This window comes from Zonotrichia leucophrys, chromosome 2 (assembly GCF_028769735.1).
Source record: "Zonotrichia leucophrys gambelii isolate GWCS_2022_RI chromosome 2, RI_Zleu_2.0, whole genome shotgun sequence".
NCBI lineage: Eukaryota > Metazoa > Chordata > Aves > Passeriformes > Passerellidae > Zonotrichia > Zonotrichia leucophrys.
Window position 1 is genome coordinate 22036194 of NC_088171.1, and position 21237 is coordinate 22057430.

The window sequence follows — 21237 nt, forward strand, 5'->3', positions numbered from 1 at the left end:
CAAAGCTGAAGCAGCAGAGGAAACATGCACAAAAATTCATTTTTATTCACAGCTCAAGGAGAATTGTCCTGAACTTCTAGAAGCATATAATTCGTTCTCTGCTGTGTGTAAAATGTGGCTGTTTCTGAGTTTCCAATACTAGCAAATCTGTAACAAATTCTGCAGCTTTGAAGGTATTAAAGAATATGGAAAAAGAGTTTATTTTCCCCTAAAGTGTGAAAAATGCAAGTTACTATCTGTAAAAAGAGGTAAATACATTACATATTTTCATTTTTCAAAACCTCTTTCCTCATTCTATGATTTATTATGTTCAAGATTGGGCTCTAGCTGTCAGGAGATCTAATTTATCTATGCATTGGTATTTTTCTTACCATTTGAGGTCTGATTATCCATTAGCTACCTCATATATTTGTTCTTAGACTGCATCTACAAAAGTTTTTTATTCACCTCTCACTGATGTAAAGTGAATATTGTTAATTCCATTTTGTAGAGAAGCAATAAGCGAGAGAAGTTACCTGACTTACCAAAAGTTGCATAAAAGTGTCCAATCATGAGAAAAAGTTGATTTGTAGCATATATTGTAGAATATATTTTGTGTGTGTATATATATATGTTTATATTTAATTTTTTATATTTTAAGACTATATTTTTTATTTGTAAGTGTTTTTCATGTTTGGATGTCTCATTTGAACTGTGCCTTGTAGGCTATCAGCCTGTGTAAAGCCAGTAAAACCAGAAGCAGAGAGCTTAAAATTTCAGATTTCAAGTTCCTACTATCAAAAAATACTTGGAAAAAAATGTAGTTCCTTTATCTCCAAATTTCTTACTATTCAAGTAGTAATAAAATATTTATGATCTTGTGTCAGCTAGATTCAGTAAATGAGACATTTTTTGCATACACTTTTTTAAAAGCTGAATACAAAATTCCTATCAAAGAGATAAACACCCAAAATAATATTTCAGCAGTTCATATCTGCATAGGTTAGATTTGCTCCTTTCTGCTGCTGGTATTTTCTTTTCTCATTGACCTAATTTGAAAGAGAATGTGGTTGGTGCCCCATGGATATGGACCTAGGGGCCATTGTTAAGATGAATTGGTGTGAGATTTTCCAAAGACTGTTGGCCAGCCTGACCCCATGGGTGGGACAGCAAAGCCACATGGCCAAGAGTCAGAAGATGGATAGCTCACTCCTCAGGGGTGGTCAGAGGGGGTAGGCAGGTGGTGTCACTTGTCACCAACACAGCTGAGGTGCTGTACAGGAGACCTCTGTGCCAGGTTTTAGCTTCAGTAGCCCTAGAGACACCCAAAGGGCAGTCACTTGTTCTATCCAGCAGCCCTAGTGCTCCTGCACCTTGGCCATGCAATGTAACTTAGCCATGAGAAGCCTTCAGCACTAAAACTCTGTGTTGGTCACTGGATTAGACTTGGCCATAACAAAATCTAAAATCAGGGCAAGAATTAGAACATCACAATAGAAGTGTGTTGTTTTGCTTTTACATATTGTACTTCAAAAAGAAACTGTTTAAATGTTGTTCATAGTAAACAATAACAGCTTCTTCTCTTCTGTGGAGGTTTGTGACTTTGCAGGTTGGGTATCAGCCTCACACAGAATGGAAGCCCAGAACGTTAAAGCTTACACTGCCTTTCTGCTAAGGCATTTTCCATTCTTTCTCTCATCTACAAACCTGGGTGCTAAAGAAATCACTAGCAATGACAAATGACACCTGGTAGGATCTGCTAATGTCTTGCTTTTCACTTCCTGAAGTAAGTTTTCTGGTTTTTTTCAGCTGCTAGAGTAGCCATACCAAAATAATTTCTTTCTGGTACTAAGTGCAGTCTAGAAAATATTATACGTGGGTAACTAACTTTTCACCACTTCTGGTGATATTAGGTAATTTTATTAGGGTTAACTTTTGAAGAGACTGCTCCCATCTGTGCCAGGAGTATTTTTGAAGAAAGGAATACTTTCAAATTTCTTGTTCTTGTAAAAATAATTTTTGCCTACCTGAAAAACATAGAGTTATTTTAAACAAACGGCCTTGTTGCCCTGAGGTTGTCAGGAAAAACTCGTGTGTTCAGTTTAAAGGCTTTCCCTCTATTTTGTAACTACATTCAAATACTATTCAAAGCATAATTTCATAGTGATGACAGACACAGCAGAATAAATGTGATGTAGGGATCTCTTCAGAGAGATTCATAGCACATAAAAAGTTTGTATGCTTTAGGATGATGGACTACTTCCCATTTGTTTCTTACTTGCTGAAGTTTTCTTCCTTTGATTGTTAATTCTGTTGTTTGGTTGATTGCCCCTACAAGCAAGCTCCAAAGCTCAGCTATTTTATTTCTTACTGTGCCTAGGAGTCAGATCTCAAATCTCTATAAATTCTTTAGACTCTTTTGTAGTCTGTCTTTCCCTCTGCTTTTCTTTTTCTTGATACTAAAACATCCCTCAACATCTCCCCAGCATTTTCTTGTTGAAGTGATGAGTGAATCTAAATTCATCTCGGTTTGCAATTGAAGTCTTTGATGTCTTTAGCACTGTTTCTGAACTAAATAATGAAATCACAAATGTGTGGCAGAATTCTGCTAAAACCATAGTCCTTCCTCTTGTGTGGCCAGAGTGTGGGAGGTTTTCCACTCCAGATTTTTGCTTTTTTGCTCTGCTATTCCCTTTTTGACATGCTCTGCCTGGAGTGGAAGGAGTAAATCTTGATTCTTACAGTAATTTTTGAGAACATTACTTCAGTTATCAAATATGTATTATGAATTATTCTGTTCATTGCAGTAAATAAAGCATACACTGAAATTGTTCTGTTTGACAAGTAAAGCATTCCAAGCTACATTTTTGAACACAACCTTTTTCCAAACATGATAGGACAAAATTTCTGTGACTCCTCCAAAGTAAGACAACTGAGTTTAATACATTGGCAGCTCTTGAGTTTACATCTGAGGAAATGCCCTCTTACACTCTGACATGTGAGGCCTGTGAAGTCTGATGTCTAAATTGCATTCATGCAATTACACAAGATTTCCTCATTTTTATTTTGGCCTTGTGTATTTGGAAATAATTGGTTCTCCCTGTATTGACTCATAATTGTAAAAAAGAAGGAATATGAAAAATCTGCATTCTCTGCATGGACTGGAATGACTGTTTGAAGGCTACAGTTTAATGGCATTATGCCATTCTTGTTTCTCAAGAAATATTGAACGAATTTTCCATTAAGGTCATGACAGTGACACATATGCCAGATGCGGCAGTTTCATTACATCTGCCAGAGGAAGCAAACATGCAGTTAGAATGGGATTATGGGTTGGTTTAAAGGTTATGTTAGTGGTTTTTTATCCACTGCATTGGAACATTATTATACAGTATAACAGTAGTGAGGAGATCAAGATCAATGAATAAGGCAATTTTTTAATTTAATTTAAGCTGATTTTAATGCTGACCTACAATTTATTTTCCATATGCAAACCAAAATATTTTATGAAGCCATGAAAATTTTCATTAAGAATGATTGGTAACCAAAGGCACTTGCAAGAATCTATCACCTGAGCAACTTTGTTACATTATACAGGATTTCATTAGGAATTATGGTATGCAGAACTAAGTCTATGTGGCAGATGACAGCAGAAACCAAAAATCAAGAACATCTTTCCAGTGACAGATTTCTTGTTACACCACTTGTCAGGGAAGTACGCTCTGCTAATTGCATCAACAGGCATAATTAATACTGTTTCTCATACCATCTAGAGTAATTTGTGAAAACTTTTTCAAAATGCAAATCAGTTAAATATTTATAAAACTTGCATAGATTCCTTACAAATTGAAACTTGTCTATAATCATTACTTTTTTATGGTTTTTAAAATTAATTTTTATATAAGTTAAAAGTTCAGATTAGAAGGTATCAGGCAATACAACTATAAAAGGCCTCTCCTATCAGTTGTTGAGTATAACTGCAAATGTGTTGCCAGTCTTACACAGAAATATTTCTTATGGGAAAGGACTCTCCTATGGTTGAGGTGACATTTGTAAAATCATTTCAGTTGTGATGTGAGTATTTGTAGGCTCAAAAGTGCTTGCTATACATTCAGAACAGGCAAATTTAAAGCAATTAACTTATGTGGTGTTCCTTTTTGTGGAATGCATTGCTTTAACATACTAGATAAAGAACATGAATCACCAATTTCTCTGTGCTTTGATTTAGGTCATGTAAGTGCCACTTTCTGCAAAACTTAACAAATTAAATGCAATACAGTTTGGTTAGTCTGATGTCAGAAAGATTGAACAATTTATGTTTTATGTTTGGAATTAATTGTAGCCTGTTGAAATAATGAAAATCTTACAGTAATGCCAGTGTAACACTTGGTATCCCAAGTGCTTTAATTTGCTGGAAAAGAGCTTGAGCGTTGACAATATGCTCCAAGATTTTTCTGATTTGACCATGATGAACCAGAAAGTATTTCTGCAGACAGCCTCTTACAAAGGTGGTTTCCTGAACTTCAGCATAAAAAATCCAGCTTTGGCAATAGTGTCAGAAGGGTCATCTCCATGGACTCTTTCAAGAACTGCTGGGACCAGAGAATCTTCTCCATACCTTTGCCAGGAAATATTCAGAGACTGTCTTCTGAATATTCTTCTGTGCTTATTAGTGAAGCCTAGTAGACTTCCTGACATAATTAGGGAATACCATAGGTAGCTAGATACAATCTCAGTTAACATCTTTTTAAGCAAATTAAAATACTACTTAAAAGATATGATTTGGGAACTGCTGATTCCCAGGTCAGTCCATTTTCTGCTAATAATGAATTACTTCTCCTTTTTTATATGTAGCTTTACTGTAAGAGTCTGCGCAGATTTTGAAGGTCAAAGTATCTCTGATGAGATAGGTAAGAAATATTTTCTGTTGCTGTAATTTACTCTAGTCCTGCTCCATTTCAAATGTATTTTTTCCTACACTTGTAAAGACAATAGGAGTGAGATCCTCCTCAGGCAAGAAAATGCAGTTTAAAAAAAGTAGATAGATAGATAGATGGATGCATAGATAGATAGATTAGATAGATAGATAGAAAGATAGACAGACGTGTGTGTGTGCGTGTATGTGTGTATAAATGCAAACCTTTTATTACTCATTTAAAGGATTTTTTTTTCAGTTTAAGTCATTTTCTAAATGAAACCAAGAATGTACCTAGTTGGAGAAAGTTCTGTTTTGGAAAAATAATAAATTAAAGGGACAGAAGTCCTGTACACATATGATCTGTCAATGAAATAAGAAAGCTTAAATTATACATCCTGCATAATTTGGATCAAAACTTAGTGGGCTTTTAAACAGACAGGCACTTAAAACATGGATTAGTTTTTCTCGGAAGACTTGCCTAGGTTAATGAATTATAATACAGAATGAATTCCTTACTGTTTTATTTCTTTTATATCAATAAGTAATTTATTTATTTGTATCCCTTAGTGCTCAAAGGTGAATTGCAGTTAGATTCATTGAAACAGAAAGGAGCTGTTAAGAGGACCCTCTTCTTTGATTACCATCAGTCACATCACTACTTCTCCATTGTGATAGAAAGACAGAAACAACTCCATTGCCAGGACTTCCTTGTTTATCTCAGAGTAAGTTGTTTAAAATATTTTGGACTTTCATCATTATTTGAGTAGTACCAGGGATTTAAAGATAAAAATAAAAAGGAGTCACTGGAAAAGGAAGAGTTATCTCCAAAATTACAGAAATGGGATACAAGATAGACTTCATCTGTATGTTCAGTATGTCCAGAGCATTCTGCTACCTTGAAGAAATTCCCTATGTAAATCTTTGGCCTCATCTTTTGTCAATATAAGTAGAAAAGAAGGATTTTGAAGACTGTAGAATTTCTTTATGTAAAAATACATTAATTTCATGCTCTTCTGGAAATTCTGATCAAATACTGCATCTTCTGATATAAAAATGCAAGATTGCTTTCCATTTTTGGTATTCTTTTTTTTTTTTTAATATTCACAGTGCAGTAATAAATGAATCATGTTAAATATCATGCCAATTTAGGTTCAAAAGATTATAAAGGAGTCTTACCAGAAATATTGGCCTAAAATTCATACTTTTTAAAAATATTTTAAAGATATTTTAAAATCATTTTAGAAAAAAAAAAATATGAAATTGAAATTGTAAAGGTGAAAGGATCAACACTTCCTCACTTGCAGGTAGGGTTTCCTCATGCAATTGAAGTAGATTATTCCAAGTCTGATCCAAGAAATGCAGTGGGAAGTGAAATGGAGAAGTTTCAAGCACTATGTAAGGACATATCTAGATAGTAAAGGTGGTTTAATTTTACCATTGCTAAGTCTTATAAATTCTTGGGTATAGTACAAACCAGCAATATTACCTCCACAAATCCACACATGCCCTACCTCCATTTCAAAAGGAAGGGGGGCAGTACCTGATAGGAGTTGGTTCTGTGTGTCTCTCTTAAACAGCTTCATTTTAGGCTAATGCTTTGAAAAATTTCTGAGTCTACTCAGCTCAGCCAGCTTCTTCCAGATGTGGGGCTGTGGAGGCAATGTGTTCTGGGCATTCCAATTACTGGTGAGTCACTTTGCTTTCCTAATGACACCACATGCAGCCAGAATTTGGCCAGCATCTGTCAAAGAACCATGTCTTACCTTCAATAAAGACCACATCTTTACCTTCAGAAGTCTGAATTTGTTGTCTTTTTATACCAACTTAAATAATCATAGTAAACCATTGGTTTTATTATGTGATTATTACTCACAGGATGAAACAGAATTTAGAGATAAATTATCTCCTATCAATATAAACTTCAATTATAGTTTGGATGAGACCAGTTTTGAAGATAGTTTCACTGTGAAGCCAATCCTGAACTATTACCAGAAAAACTCACTAGCAGAGCAGGTATGAGTTTTGCATGTTACATTTTCCATATATAAACATGAAAGCATTTACAAATATTATGTGTGTCATCTTCCTTAAAAGAGAAAGCCAGAAATTACATGACAGGGATTTAATTAATACAAAATGTAGATTGAATATAAAACTAGAACAAACAGGACTTTCAAGTATTTCCAAAACTTTCTTGTTTTGATTGCCTTCTAGAATATGTAAGCCAAGTTAGTGTGGGAAAGGGACTGAAGATTATATTGTTCTGCTAAGGATATGTTTGACCATGTAAATAGTCTCCAACATCTTACTACCACATGAAAAGGAACTTACAGAAAGCATAAAAAGATTTATTTCAGTAAAGCAGTGCTAGTGGTATTTAAGACAGGTTAGCAATATTTAGTGATGCAGTTTGGACTTTAAGGCATGTACTAACTGTATTATATTTTTTTATTTGGCAATGATACAGGCTTACATTCTGGTTGACTGTGGGGAGGACAACTTATGTATTCCTGACTTGCAACTTTCTGCAGTGCCGTAAGTGAAATAAGATACATTATGCTGTATATACACAGTCCAGACACTGCTAACTGTTGCAACAGAATGATGTAGAACACAGTTCTGTTGTTTACTGTAGCTAATCACTCTTACTTGATTTCCTGATTTTAATTTGTGCATCCATTTCAGCTATAAAACCAAGAAATGGATGCACAAATTAAAACAAACCACATTCATGATGTTTAATGGTTATCATAGAAAATATAGTTTGCAGGTGTTTGTTAGAGTGGCTCTAGTTCTGTGAAAACCAAGAGATGATACAAATTGTTGTTCATAGGAGGTTTCAAGTTTTTTATTTCAGTGTGCCAGTGACTTTGCACTTGGACACAATTCTCCTGAGCTCAGTATACAGTGAAGTAAATTAATCTCAAAATAAAATTTTCAAAATATGGTAACAGTTTCTTCTGTGGAGGGAGAAATATGCCAAGCGGGACAAGTGGGGAATGTCTGAGAGTTACCTAACTCTCATCAGAATCAGTCTGTAGTTGTGAAACAAGGGCACAGTGCCATTGCAGGTCTCAGGAGAATATCTGTCATTGTTTGTATTACAGTGGCCATGAGGAGATAACTACCACCTTTGTGTCCTCCAGAAAACAATGCTCATGAGACCCTGTGGCAAGTGGTTCCTCCACTAAATACTTCCTGTTGTTTAGAAAGTAGTCAGGCTCTGGAATTTTTTACCAGTTGCTTTCAAGTTTTGTGATAGTCCATCTTGGCCACAGTGGTGTTTTCTCTTAACCTCTTTTCTACCCAGGTCCTGGTATACTTTTTGATGCTGTCATTTTTATAGAAAATGGGGTTTTTTTGTGTTCACCGAGTGTTTTCCAGAACTAATGGTCTGAGAGCAAAATGTTCTTCTGCTTTATTCATATATAAATCCTAATTGTGCATGTTTTAACTCCTGACAAGTAGTATGTTCTATACAGGGATACAGATCAGCTAATAATTGGAGAAGAAAACTGTGTCATGCTCATAATAAATCCAAGGAATGATGGGGAAGGAGCCTATGAAGCTGAGCTACATATAAAGATTCCACCCGAAGCAGATTACACTGGGGTCGAACGCAACAACAAGGTAAAGTAAAATCAAGATGTTAGTGATAATGAAAACTGAGAGCAAGGATACCTACATAGGCTGTACCAGCTGAAAGCAGCACATAAAGAGGTTCCTTTCAGGAAGGGAGATTCCATCAACTCTCAGCTATCCTTGCTTGCACAGCCCAGGGTAAAGATAAGCCATGCCTCCAAAAGATGGGAAGGACAGGACCATTCTGTTCAGAGCCAGCTCAGGTTCATTCCCATTAACCCAGCCCCTTCCCACTAACTTCTTTATAATACTACACAAATATTGTCACATTTCTTCTAGGAATAGAGGTGTTCACATACCTATACCTATTCACAATTCCTATGTTCAGATTTTGAACCAGTAAACAATACCAGTAGCAGAAAGTAATACTGCCAAATTCCCTTAGCGCTTCCCTTAGCCTGGGATCCCATGGTACCAACTCCCAGTCAGAGTTAATGAACCCTGCTGACCCCCAGACACTTGGACACTGCTGTCTCTTCTCACAGCACAGCAGTTTTTTACCATTATTAAGGTTGTTCCAGTCTCCAGTATCCTGAATAGTTGGACATTACTGCAGTATAAACTTGACAAAGTTACTTTCCCTTGTTGTCAATTCTTTCATGTTATAAATGGACCAAAAATGCAATTAAAATGTAAAATGTGCCAGTGTTCACAGAAAGATTGATGTTGTCTGAAGTCCTGCTGAGTTGTACTGAACATTTAGTGTTTTTCCTTTTTGGGTCTGTTTGTTTTTTTAAGAGCAAAGATGAAACCCTATCCTGCAAACAAGCAGTGTTCATGTATTCTCTGTTGGACAGCAAGTCTGAATTGCCTCATCTGCACATATATCTCCCAGGCTGTTGCAACATGAGCCTGCTTTTTTCTGTTAGTGCCTGGAATGTTCAAAAGGGCCTCAAGGGTGAGAGTGGGAGAAAGCAAGTTAATTTCCTTTCTGAAGGCAAATGTTTTTAAGGAAGTTGAAAGTAACTTACAAGGTATTTCCTTATTCTCCTTCTGTCAGTGACTTTATTAATGGGCCTCTAACCTAGTTTGAAAAAAATTCCAAGAAGTAATGCTATCATCAAAGATGATAGAAATTCTCTGCAACTTGTCATCTCAGAAATATATCTTAAAGACACCAGCCTTTTCCTACTGCCTGTTCCTTTTGCTCTCTTCGCAAAGCCACAGATTTTTTTGGACTGTAATCTACAAAACTAAAGTTCTCATTAACATGCTACAAATGGTTACCTTTTTCCTTCATTCCTCTTTAGAAATCTTTTGCTGCTCTTTTGGATGTTACCAAGGTGTCAGAGGAGGCACTAATTCCAAAACCCAAGCATGTATTAGCGCATTTCTATTATTTGAAGGACCTGGGGGTGGGAGTAGACAAGAGGCTGGACATGAGTTATCAATGTGCATTTCCAGCCCAGAAAGTCAAACGTGTCCTGGGCTGCATCAGCCTTCCAGTACCTGAAAGGAAACTAAAACAAAGACAGAGACTTCTTACACTGCCATGTTGTGGCAGGACAAGGGAGAATAAATTCAAACTGAAAGAAAGGAGGTTTAGATTCGATACTAAGAAAATTTCTTGGCTGTGAGGGTGGTGAGGCACTGGAACAGGTTGTCCAGGGAAGCTACAGATGTCCCATCCCTTGACATGTTTAAGGCCTGGTTGGATGGAGCAGCCTGGTGTAGTGGAAGGTGACTTGTCCACAGTGGCAGGGGTGGAACAAGATGATTGTTAAGGTCCCTTCCAATCCAAACCATTCTCTGGTCTGGACAGAGAGAAATCATTCAGGGCTTTTTACCATTTTAGGAAAAACTTAGTTTTATAGTGACAACACAATAGACTTGTGGAGAAAGGAAAGAAAGATCCTGGTGCTTTTGGAAGAATGAAGAGAAGCTAGAATGGGTTGAGAAGGAGTTTTAAAGTTAGAATACTTTTTCTTTTGAGGACAAAATTTTAAAAACCCAGGAAACACAATACAATTACTTCATTCTTTTCAGATTTTGGGAAAGATAAAAATGCCTTTCTGACAAATTCAATTCTGAATCCTCGTAGATAAAAAACTGCCCTCCTTTTCTCTACATTTACTTAGCTCATTCACACACATAATTTATTTCATATTTTTTGCTTTTTGTACTTCATTCAAAAAGATATCATGTTCTTTCTGAGAAGGATCAAAACATTAGTCCTACTTGCTACGTCATTTTTAGTTCTTTCTTTCTGCATTTCAAGGACCATTTTCACAAGGGTTACAAATGGCAGTGAAAAGAAGTTTATTCCTCCTATTGTTTTTGAATGGTAAATGTATATTTCTTTAAACTATGTTTTTTGCAGTATTCCATTATGTAAACTAAAATATTGACTTCTATGTTCATTTGGAAAAAAATTAATAGTGTAAATTTCTTAGAGGTCATAGTATCACTGAGTACAAGTGAGTATAAATGAGAGGGATTCAATTCATTCAACTTACAGGGCTTTGAGCAATTTGAACTGACAAGATAACAGAAGAAGTTATCACACTGGATGCCGTAAGCACTGAGGTATATGGAAAAAAGGTCTGCAGGCACTTTTGGAGGCATGGACTAGAGGTGAAAATGACAGTTTTCATGTCAGTTGCAGTGGAGTCAGGATGCCAGTTCTTATTTTTATGTTTGTGTTGTATCCTGAAAATGGGGTATCTGTGACTGCTCCAGAAATGTACCTAATTTAATATAAAGGAATTTCAGCAGACAGGTAGATTTATGGTAGAGCCTATTGCAATCATATTCTTAGAGCTCTGCCTCTAGGTTGCATTTCCTCTTTGTTGCATCCATGTTTACAGTCCTCTTGTAGCTGTTTTTCTGCGAACTGCAGAATTCCTGGTATTAAGGCAGAGATAAGGTTCTCCTCAGAGCCACCAAATAAGGCAGAGTAAGACAAGAATAAATGAAATGGAATTTGATACATTTCTGATGGAACTGAAATATCTGTAGAATCAAATAATTCAATTACACTGTCATAATTTCAAACTGACTGTATTCATAGAGGATATTTGTCTACTGTGAAGCTATTTCTGGATTTAGTCTAGCTAATAAAGAAACACACATTAAGTGCTTTATAGAGAAACACCTTAAGTGCCTCCTGTCCAGTCCTGCTTTTTTTTTCTTTATTTCATGTTAACAATGTCTTGTGTTATTCTATATAATTTGAATTACACTTAGAAGCTGATGAGGTCAAAAAATTCACTGAAAATCCACTTGCCTTCTACCTCCTCCCTTCAGCTTTGTGCAATATCGTGTTTGACCTGCCTCAGTTTGGCATTATCTTATCTCTGACCTGATCCTGTAGATGTATCCTGTAGATATCCTGTAGAATATTGCACACAGACTGTGCAACTACATAAAAGATTAACAACATTTTGCAGAAATGGGATCATATGCAAGGGGAGAGGCAAGTGAATGTGTGTGATTTTAAAGTTTGAGGTCAGGGACATGATTTTGGAGCTTCATTGATTCCTGCAGATGCTGACACTTCCTTCAGTCAAAAGCTGAAGATTGAAATAGAATGACTTTAAATGAAATCAAGTGTGTTTTCCACCAGTTGTATTGTGGAAATACTTAGAAGGTCCAGACACCAGGTAAATGAGAAAATTACCACAGCTTCTCTAGTTCCTGCAAACCCACTGGCTTGCAGTAACTGTTCATATACAGTAGGTGTGAATTTACTGAAATTAGCTGCAATGAAGAAAGTATAACCACTTTGTAGTATTATATACATATATTTCCAGCAGTAGATCCAGAGACAATATGTACTGCTGTATGGTACATTCTTACACCACAACAGTCCCTAACAAGACTGTGTGTTTGAACCCCCAGGCATTGCCTGAACACTGTGCACCGGCCCTTTGCTCCATGGTAGAGCTGCCCATATTGAACAGCTCAATCCTCCCTTAGGAGCAAAAGCGGGGAGCCAAATTCTTATGGAATAATTAGTAAATCAGGCAAATACAAAGCACTAACAGATATTTGTTACACACCAAAAACATTATATATTTTGGCAGAACTGCCTCTGCTCCGGCTGGAAACTGCAGACTGGTGAAGATCACATCCAGACAGGTATTGCAGTGGATAAGCTCTGAGCCATTTCCCCCATGCCCTTCTGAACTAGCGTTAAAATGAGAAAAAGACCTGGAACATTCTTGTCTTACATGGAAATTCTTAGACTAGGTACATTGTGGCTGGCTAGATGAGACATGATTTGAGCTTGGTGAAGGCGAAGACTACTCTTGATATGTCAGTTAGATACATAAATATACATCAACCAGAAGATCCCCTAATCAACTAATTAAATCAACTACTCCATCCCCTTTTCCTCATAAAATAAAATTGGAAGGTGATGGTAAAGGAAAGAGGAAGTTTTTTACTTGCCAGCTTGTTGTGTTTAACCGTTGTGGCATCACTACAACCACAAAAGAGTTTCAAGCTTGTAGGCTGCCTGGATTACTTAAAGCATCCAATCACTTGCTAGTTAAAATGCACCCTGGGAGCACATGTGATAATTGTTGTGGTTTTACTTCTGCTCAAGACTGCCAAAAAAACCTGTGTGTTGCTACAGAAATGTGAATTGCTACCAAAGTCAGGTAGAAGAGCTTTGTGGCAAACCCTTCCATCTGGCTGAGTTCTATATGAATGTAATGATGCTGACCACAGTAGGTGTACCAGTCTCAGCTCTTGCTAGCTTCCTGCCTGGTTTTAATTTTCCTATTTTGTACTTAACCACCTCAAAAAGATAATCAGTGCAAAAACAGACAGTAAATCTCATTATGGAAGGAATTCTACCAAGATTGACCCTTTGTCACATCTTTAGACTGCACAAATTAGCTTTTGTGATGCTGGTCAGATAAATTCTGCAGCATTAATCATTTTTAGTCTAGGAACATAGCCTCCAGATTGCAGAAGAACTCCTTGAAAAACTCCTATATTTTCTCAGCCTTTGAGGGCCAAAAAAAAATATGTGATAAGGGCTGATTTACTTTGTGTTGGTCTATAATACAGCATCTTTAAAGAAACTGCCAAGTATCTAATACAAATGAGTATATATATATCTAACTTTTAGACTTCAATTTCAACTCCTCTCCCCCAACAAAAGCAAAACTATAAACCCACACATCAAGATCAAATGGACAATTTTCCAGACACGTTTGATTCTGACTGTGTTAACACCCTCTTTTCTCCCATGCATTGCTTCCCACCTCTAATTAACCAGCTGGAGAGAATATAAAAATGCTTCCCTCCCAACCCTAGAGAGGCTTGGGAAGGCTGTTAGTGCACTGGACATGCTGTGTAACAAACTTTTGTTTCCTCCTAGCAAACTGTAAAAATGTCAGCATACAATGAGGTGTCTGCTGAGGGCATGCTTCACATGGGCTCTATTTAGGACATGCCCTGTCTTTTCTTTTAATCTCAGGAAGTTAGAAGGACAGCATGTCCATGCTGACTTTTACAGATAGGGCAAATTGGTACAGAGATTTCCCAGATCTTTTTATACAGAGGTCATGAGCTCATTCACACTGGTTCTCACAGATGAGCAGAAAGACAATGCAACTTGCTGCATCCTGCTTTTACAAAGCTGCTTTCTGCACATACATGGAAATGTCTTCATTTACTGAAGATGTCAGAGAGGAAAACAGAAAAAAACCCCAACACATTTTATTGCAACCCCCCATATTTTATTGCTTTGCTTTATTCTGTATCTACTAGCTTGCACTGTTTTATAGCTGTATCTCTTTTGTAGTTTGTTTTGTTTACAGATGATATTACTAGTGATAAGGATTGCTATAAACAAAAACAACCTTTATATCTGATAATGTGAAAATCTATCTCCTTTGTTGCTAATTATGTTTTTACAGAATTTCTGTGAGACCTATTCTTCTCACTTAGTTTTGTCTACTCTTTGTTTCTCTGTTGAGTCATTATGGCTATAGGAATGATTCACAGCAACAAAGCAGTATGGTAAAACTAGACATAGAGTGATCTCATCCTGGTTCTTAAGGTACTGGGAAACTATCCTGTTTGTTTTTCCCTGGCATCAGTTTCCCCCCGTTGTCTGACAATAACCAACTAAATGTTTTGATAGTGCTCTGAGCAGGTGTCTGAAATCAAAAGAAAGGTCACAGTCAAAAAGGCATCACTTTCCCAACTGGATCCATTTCACTGTGATCTCTGACCTCTGTATTGGTGTCCTTTTGTTGCAGGCCCTGCGTGTGTTGAGCTGTGATTACAAGATGGAAAATGAAACTAGAATGGTGGTTTGTGATCTTGGGAACCCCATGGTGGCTGGCGCAAACGTAAGGGAAAACCAGATGCATTTACTGATTTTTATCTAATTGAATTTTAAAGGGGAACAAATGGAAATTTATTCAATTACCAGAATGTGTCCCAATAAGCAGCACATGAACCAAATTATTTACCTGGACAATAAATTGCTGGTGTAATAGGAGGCAGAATTGTGCTTTTGGAAAAGTAGCAATTTGTTTTTCTAAAATATTAATTATGCTAGAACTTGGGGTTCATGTCACTCAGAGAAAGTGAGAGTGTCTCAATTTATCACTATCATTTCATTAGAAGTTGCACTAGTGTAATGAGAATTCCAATCTATAATGTAATCAGTTTATTTCTCTCTTTTAGAATCCTCTCTACTTAAAACATAAAGATATATGTATAGTAAATGACAACCTCGTCAGCCTGATTCTAGTCTTGAGTGCATAAGGGTTGTATTGCCTGTTTATATCACAATTTATATCAAGGAAAGTGTGTTTGGAATAAACTTATGCTTTAAAGTTATTATTTTATTTCTAAAGATTTCCCTGAAAAGTAAAAGTATCATCCTAAAAAGTGAAAGTAATGGAAAACATTTCTGAGTAATGGGATGATGGGATGCAATGACAGGCCAAAGCATGAGACAAATTCCAATTCAAGGCAAATAATTTCTTGTTCTGAGAAGACAGCAATTTTATTTATCTGCCTAGTAATTTCCTTGTTAGTGTCAAGGTAGAAGCAAATTCTCAAGATACAGACGGAAGTGAACAAGAACATTATGTGTGATCGGGATGCAGTGGAATGGGGCAGGAGAGCATAAAACCCCTTGGGCTGGAAGAGAAAAGGAAGAACAAACATGAGAGACACCAACTTGTATGCCAAGAAGGAAAGGAAATCTTTGCAGGTTGCATATTGTCAGAAGCACAAGCAATGGAAAGTCTGAGTGTAGAGATGTTAGACTACAGACCCTGATACTCCCCCCTTTGAATCCAAAGCCCTGTTTCCACATCATCCTTCACCCAAAATGCTACCAGTAGCAGTGTGAAGCCTTCAGGAATGCCATTTGGTGGCTACTAAAACATTACTACTCTTGCCTGTCTCTTTATGAATTTTCACAGCATAACTAATCCTTCTTGTCTTCAGAATCAACTCTAGGAGTGCTCTAAGTTCCATTGCCAGATACTACTAAGCACACTACTTCATAAAGAGAGAAGTAGCAGAATAAAACAGCAGGGCTCATAATATATTCAAGGGTTTTCTACTTTACAACAAAATAATCCATCCCTTTAAAACTGAGGCATCAAAGGTAGAGCATTACAAAGCCAGATGGCAACATGGTTTGATTAGAGTAAGTGAAATCTTAAATCCTAAATTTATCTTTGAAGCCAGCTCTCCTGGAAGCTCAGTAAAGGTGAAAGGACTTGTGTTTTTTCAGTCCAAACATATTTGTGATGGCAAATGTACTTCCAAAAGCAAAATACCAGCCCTTTGTACAAATTGCATAAATCTCAAAAGGTTGCTCTGATCCATTTCCAGTTTTGCAAAACAATTCTGCTCTGGCAGGAGATCAGTTATTCTCAAAACACTCAGTCAGAAAGGGACTCTTTGTGGAAATTGTGAGTGGGAAGGAAGGGTTAGGTCAAAATTGAACATTCCTAAAACTCTTTAACTATTGAGTCACCTTAATGACTTGCCAGCACCCTGAAATCCTAGAATTCTTGAGCTCTTCAAGATCAACTTCTGAGTATGAGGGTTATGTTGGGATTTTGTGATATAATCTATGGGATATTACTGCAGCAGACTACAGGCTTGTCTGACACCTCACATCTTCAAAATGCATTATGTCATCTGTGTCCTTAAAATTGTTTACTGGCCACAAAAAATATTTCATCTTTTCAGTAATATCTTTGAAGTTTAAAAAAAAAGATCAAAGAGTAAAAATGAAGATAAAAAGAATTGTTAAGGAAAATCTCAATGCCAGAATGCAAGCTAAATGTCTGACAACATCTCACTGGCAAAGATTGCTCAGTATACTTATTTATGACACTGAAATGGATCAGACAAGCTTCCTAATGCTTGTTCAGTGACATCAGCAAGTGAGAAAATTCTAGTAGAAGAATCTGGAAGTTTATAGAAATTAATAGAAATAAGGTTAGAAGAATGGAGGCTTGGAAGATTTTGCCTATTTCTTGGTATGTACCAAATTGATTCTTCAAGAGCACCCGGTTTTACCTCTCTTATACACTGTAAGACACTTCATAAAAAGCTACACCTCTGTCTCCCAGCATACTCCTAAATCCTGTCAAACATAATAAGTTAAAACTTATAATAACAGAAATGTCATGTATTTCAAAGATACATGATGTTACAAACATGTAAATAATGCAATCTTAAACAAACTTACTTCACTTCAAAAATTTTAAGTAAAAATAAACTATTCTGATAAAATTTCTGTGCTACTAAAATAAGGATGTTGAATAATTGCTAAGTTATATGTTCAAGCAAGTTAAACTCCTGTGGCCTCAGTGGTTTTCAGCAAGGGCATGTGAGCATCCTTGCCCTATTATTAGTGGCAATATCAAGGGTTATTACATGACATAAACAAAGTTATATGGCTACACAAAGACAACATCTGCAACTTATTAGAGTTGTACAGTAGGACTGTGTTTCACTATTAAAGATGAAGCCTCAGGGGTGTAACAGATCATCAGAATGGCAGTTCATGGCTGCTCTGTCTGATGAAAATTTTATCTTTGGTTCATCAAATGTTTTTTCTGCTATAAGTGGAAACAAATGATTTAGACTGGTTAGTAAAAACAGGAAGATAAATGGTGAGTTTAATATCTCGAAATTTTTGTCTAAAAGACAAAAGTCATTATCTTTTTAAAGGTGAATGGAATATCAATAGAGTTGCTAATATCATCTCCAAAAAGTGAGCTTAAAATTAAAAAGAGCTTACATCTCTATTCCAAGTCAGCTATTCAACTTTTGAGCGATTTACTGAGCACTGTCTTTTTAGCAGAAAGATTTTGCTTCAAAAAGGAGAGATCTACTGTAACTGTGAAATTAAGATAATCAGAATTCAAAGATTTGAACCCACCATTCAATTTATTATGACAGTATTGGTTCAGCTTGAGTCAGCTGAAAGTAGTTGAAACACGTTAGGTAAGCTTTGTCTGGTGATGGATCGTGTTGCACCACTGCAAATAATGAAATAGGAGAACTGAATGGAAAAAAATGGTGGGAAAAAGGAATTGCTTAAACACATGAAATGATGTTCACAGAGGAAAATTCCTCATCTTCAATGATGTTGAATTTAGGTCCCTACATTTGTGTGTCCTATGCTGTTGTTAACTAGTTTCCTGAAATATTCTGAGGAAATTATGCCAAGCAGACAACATTTTTTTCTCCCCACCCCCAGTCTAGTCAGACATTGGCAGAAATGAGGGAATAATGTCCTCATTTCCTGATGCCTTTTCATGAATTTCTCACAAAGATTGTTTGTCCACATGGAGAATATATCTATGTATTACCATACTTTTTAAAAAGCCAAGTACAATGTGCATGTTATCCTGCTAGAAATTCTGCCATTAGGCCAGATGGAAGGTAGAGGAGGAGTGAGGAGTTGTAGGAATTGAAAAATTCCCATTTTGAAAATTCCCAGATTTAAACATGCAGTTGAAAGAATTAAAAACAATAATTTAAACATTGCAGTAGAATTTAATTAATTGAACACTGGGGACAGATGGCATCTCCTGCTACTCACCTGGCACTTACTGGGGCTGTAAATGTGTCCAATGAGAGGCTTACAGAGACCCCTCCACGGGCTATTGTATATTCCTTCTCTAGTTGGCCCTTCTCTCTTCTGAATAAACTTGGTCTGCTTATCCCTGCTCTTCTTGCAAAGCAAATGGAAATTGTCGAAAGGAGGAAGCCAGGTCTGCTTAAACACAAAGCCGCACCAGTGGAAGGGCTTACCTCCTTCAGTTTTGGGACCTGTGTGTTGTACTCTCTCCTCTGGTCACTCACTCCCAAGTTGTAGCAAATTGAACTGAAAATATAACTTTGAAGCTGTATTCCTCTTAACAGGATTTTTTTTTCCACTGCAATGGAAAATCAAACTAGAAGTGAATTAAACTGCTGCTAATTTAACCTCATGTGCTCAGTCAGCCCCACAGTGCCTGAAGCAGGCAGTGCAGAGCTGCCAGGTGCAGAGACAGTGCAGGGAACCCTGCAGACCTGGCCATGGATGGAGGCAGGGATCAGAGCTACCAGACAACTGTTATTTGCTTTTGGCTTGGCTTGGCAAAGCAAAGACTGTCTGGATGAAGAAGGGCCCACTGCTGTGTTCTTGGGAGTGCTTCTCTATTCCTCTGATCTTTCCTCTCTCCAGCCAAGTTTTCCATCTGGTGACATACAGAGGCAGGAGGGCATTTTTTCCTGAGAACAACTAGATGATGTTATTTCATTCTAATTTTGAAAAGCAACAGTGTCCAGTATAAGTCTGTGAAATGCAATGTTGAACAGTGCTGCTTTATTGATCTGGAGAGATCAACTGTTTCAAGTAACCTGCTGTTTTGTTTCTTTCTCAGTTCTCCACAGGCATTCGATTTTCTGTTCAGCATTTTGAAAATGCAGACTTCAGCATCAATTTTGAGCTGCAAATAAAAAGGTTAGATATTTTATCAAGAGCATGGTTATTTAAATTATTAATTCCTCTTGCCATATGAAGTTTATTATATAATAAGGTCTCTTTTGAGTATCAGTAATTATTTCAGGGGCTCTCCAATGGTAGTTTATGTCAGGAGGATTTTTGAATTTGGAACCTCATTAACTATTGGGAGAATCAGTCCAATTTCTTTAAAATTCAGGTTATTCAGGTATTTCTTGAAAATTCAGGTTAACTGAGTTTTTAAGTATCTTCTGCAGATTTGCCAAATCTGAACTTTATCTAAACTTCAGAATTAATACACAGTAATCACTTTGTAACAAAGGTGAATATGCACAAACATATCGTGCTCTGAATTAAACCAGACATGCTTCTTCTTGACAAAAATTTAGAAAACAAAAGGAAAGCAGTTAAAATCTGCTCAGCAGATTTACTGGCACGGAGAGAACTGTTTCAGTTTGATGCAGGTGAACCTTTGTAATTTTTCCATTTGATTCCTCCCCATTTGTGGGCTTCACATATTAATATTGTAGAATCTTGTGTTTTATACTGAGCAGAACTTCTCCCACAGAGACAAAAAAGCACAGAGTGGGCTGGGTTAGGATAACAGCAAAAACAAACCTGGGACTTTTTCAGTAGGTGGAAGGGCTTCTGCTCCATCTGTCCTCATCAAATACTCACTGGAGTTCTGCATGGGGCCCTCCCTGCCCCACATGCAGAGACTTAATTGCAAATGTCTGGCCTTTAATGACAGCCTTGATCACGTTCATTATGGTAAATAACTGAGACATTTGAAATGTTTAAGTCATGTCTCCATAATGTAACCCTTGAAGGGAAAGGACACGCAGAAAATCAGGAAAGGCACAGCAATGGCACAGAAGTCCATTAGGCATTTGGTCTCCCTGGAATCTGGGTGGGGACCATGCAAACCTGGACATGAGCTCCCCTGGAGAGAGACACAGCATTTACCTGTAGGCCCCCTGTCCATGCCACTGTTCATTTCTTAGTGCAAGCAGTAGTTTTAAATGGTTATCCAAGGCTCATGTCACCACCCTTTTCATGCTGTGAAACTGGGGAGGTCCAGAGCTTTTTGGGTAATTAAATTTTTCTAGGTAATAAGAGTTGCATGTAGGTAACAGTTTTTAAAAAGTGACAAGAATTTCCTGAGGAATAAGTCTGAACTTCAGGAGACAACAACATCTCATGCTTCCTCCATGAGTGTGGCTCACTAAAATGTAAAGGCAGAAAATGTGTTGGGCTACAAACTGGTATGAAAATGCTGAAGCATGAAAATAGCTGAGCGCTCAGCTATTTAAAAAACAACAAAAAAGGAAAGAGTAAAGAGTAAAATTTCTTGCATTGGGAACGTACCCTAGAGTTAAAACTCACTGCTTTGTACATTCATTCACAAGCAGCAGGACAGTTTGTGTATTTCTGTGTTCTTAGTGAATAGATAAAACAATCCTAAAAGAAAAACAGAGCAGAACTCCATGAAGCAAACAGAGGAAATTGCCTAGATGGAGGCAAGAACACATCTGAATTTGAGTCTACTTTATTTTATTCAAAAGAGAGGACTTTCATTTGCTTCAAAACATCAAGTGGAAAATAAGTATTTTGGTTTGCAAAACTGAAGTTCATTACTTATAAGAAACAAGCAAGAGGCTGAGAATTGTCTTGAAATCTGATTCCTTTTCTGATGTGGATGTTGCTATGCAATTATGTACCTCTTAGAGAGAGAGATGTCTTG

At 36.9% G+C, this 21237-nt stretch overlaps 1 protein-coding gene across 3 annotated transcripts in view; it reads left to right on the plus strand.

The window, feature by feature from the left end:
- The window catches only part of ITGA8 (integrin subunit alpha 8), a 111782-nt gene that overhangs the window by 46515 nt on the left and 44030 nt on the right, over window positions 1-21237 (plus strand). For all 3 annotated transcript variants that reach the window (XR_010439096.1, XM_064704211.1, XM_064704212.1), the window contains 7 exons: window positions 4834-4889; window positions 5465-5619; window positions 6773-6910; window positions 7365-7432; window positions 8380-8527; window positions 14758-14850; window positions 19414-19493. Coding sequence is in view for 2 of the 3 variants with exons in the window: in XM_064704211.1 (XP_064560281.1) it covers window positions 4834-4889; window positions 5465-5619; window positions 6773-6910; window positions 7365-7432; window positions 8380-8527; window positions 14758-14850; window positions 19414-19493 (738 nt within the window). In the remaining variant the exon portion in view is untranslated. The remainder of the gene's footprint in view (window positions 1-4833; window positions 4890-5464; window positions 5620-6772; window positions 6911-7364; window positions 7433-8379; window positions 8528-14757; window positions 14851-19413; window positions 19494-21237) is intronic.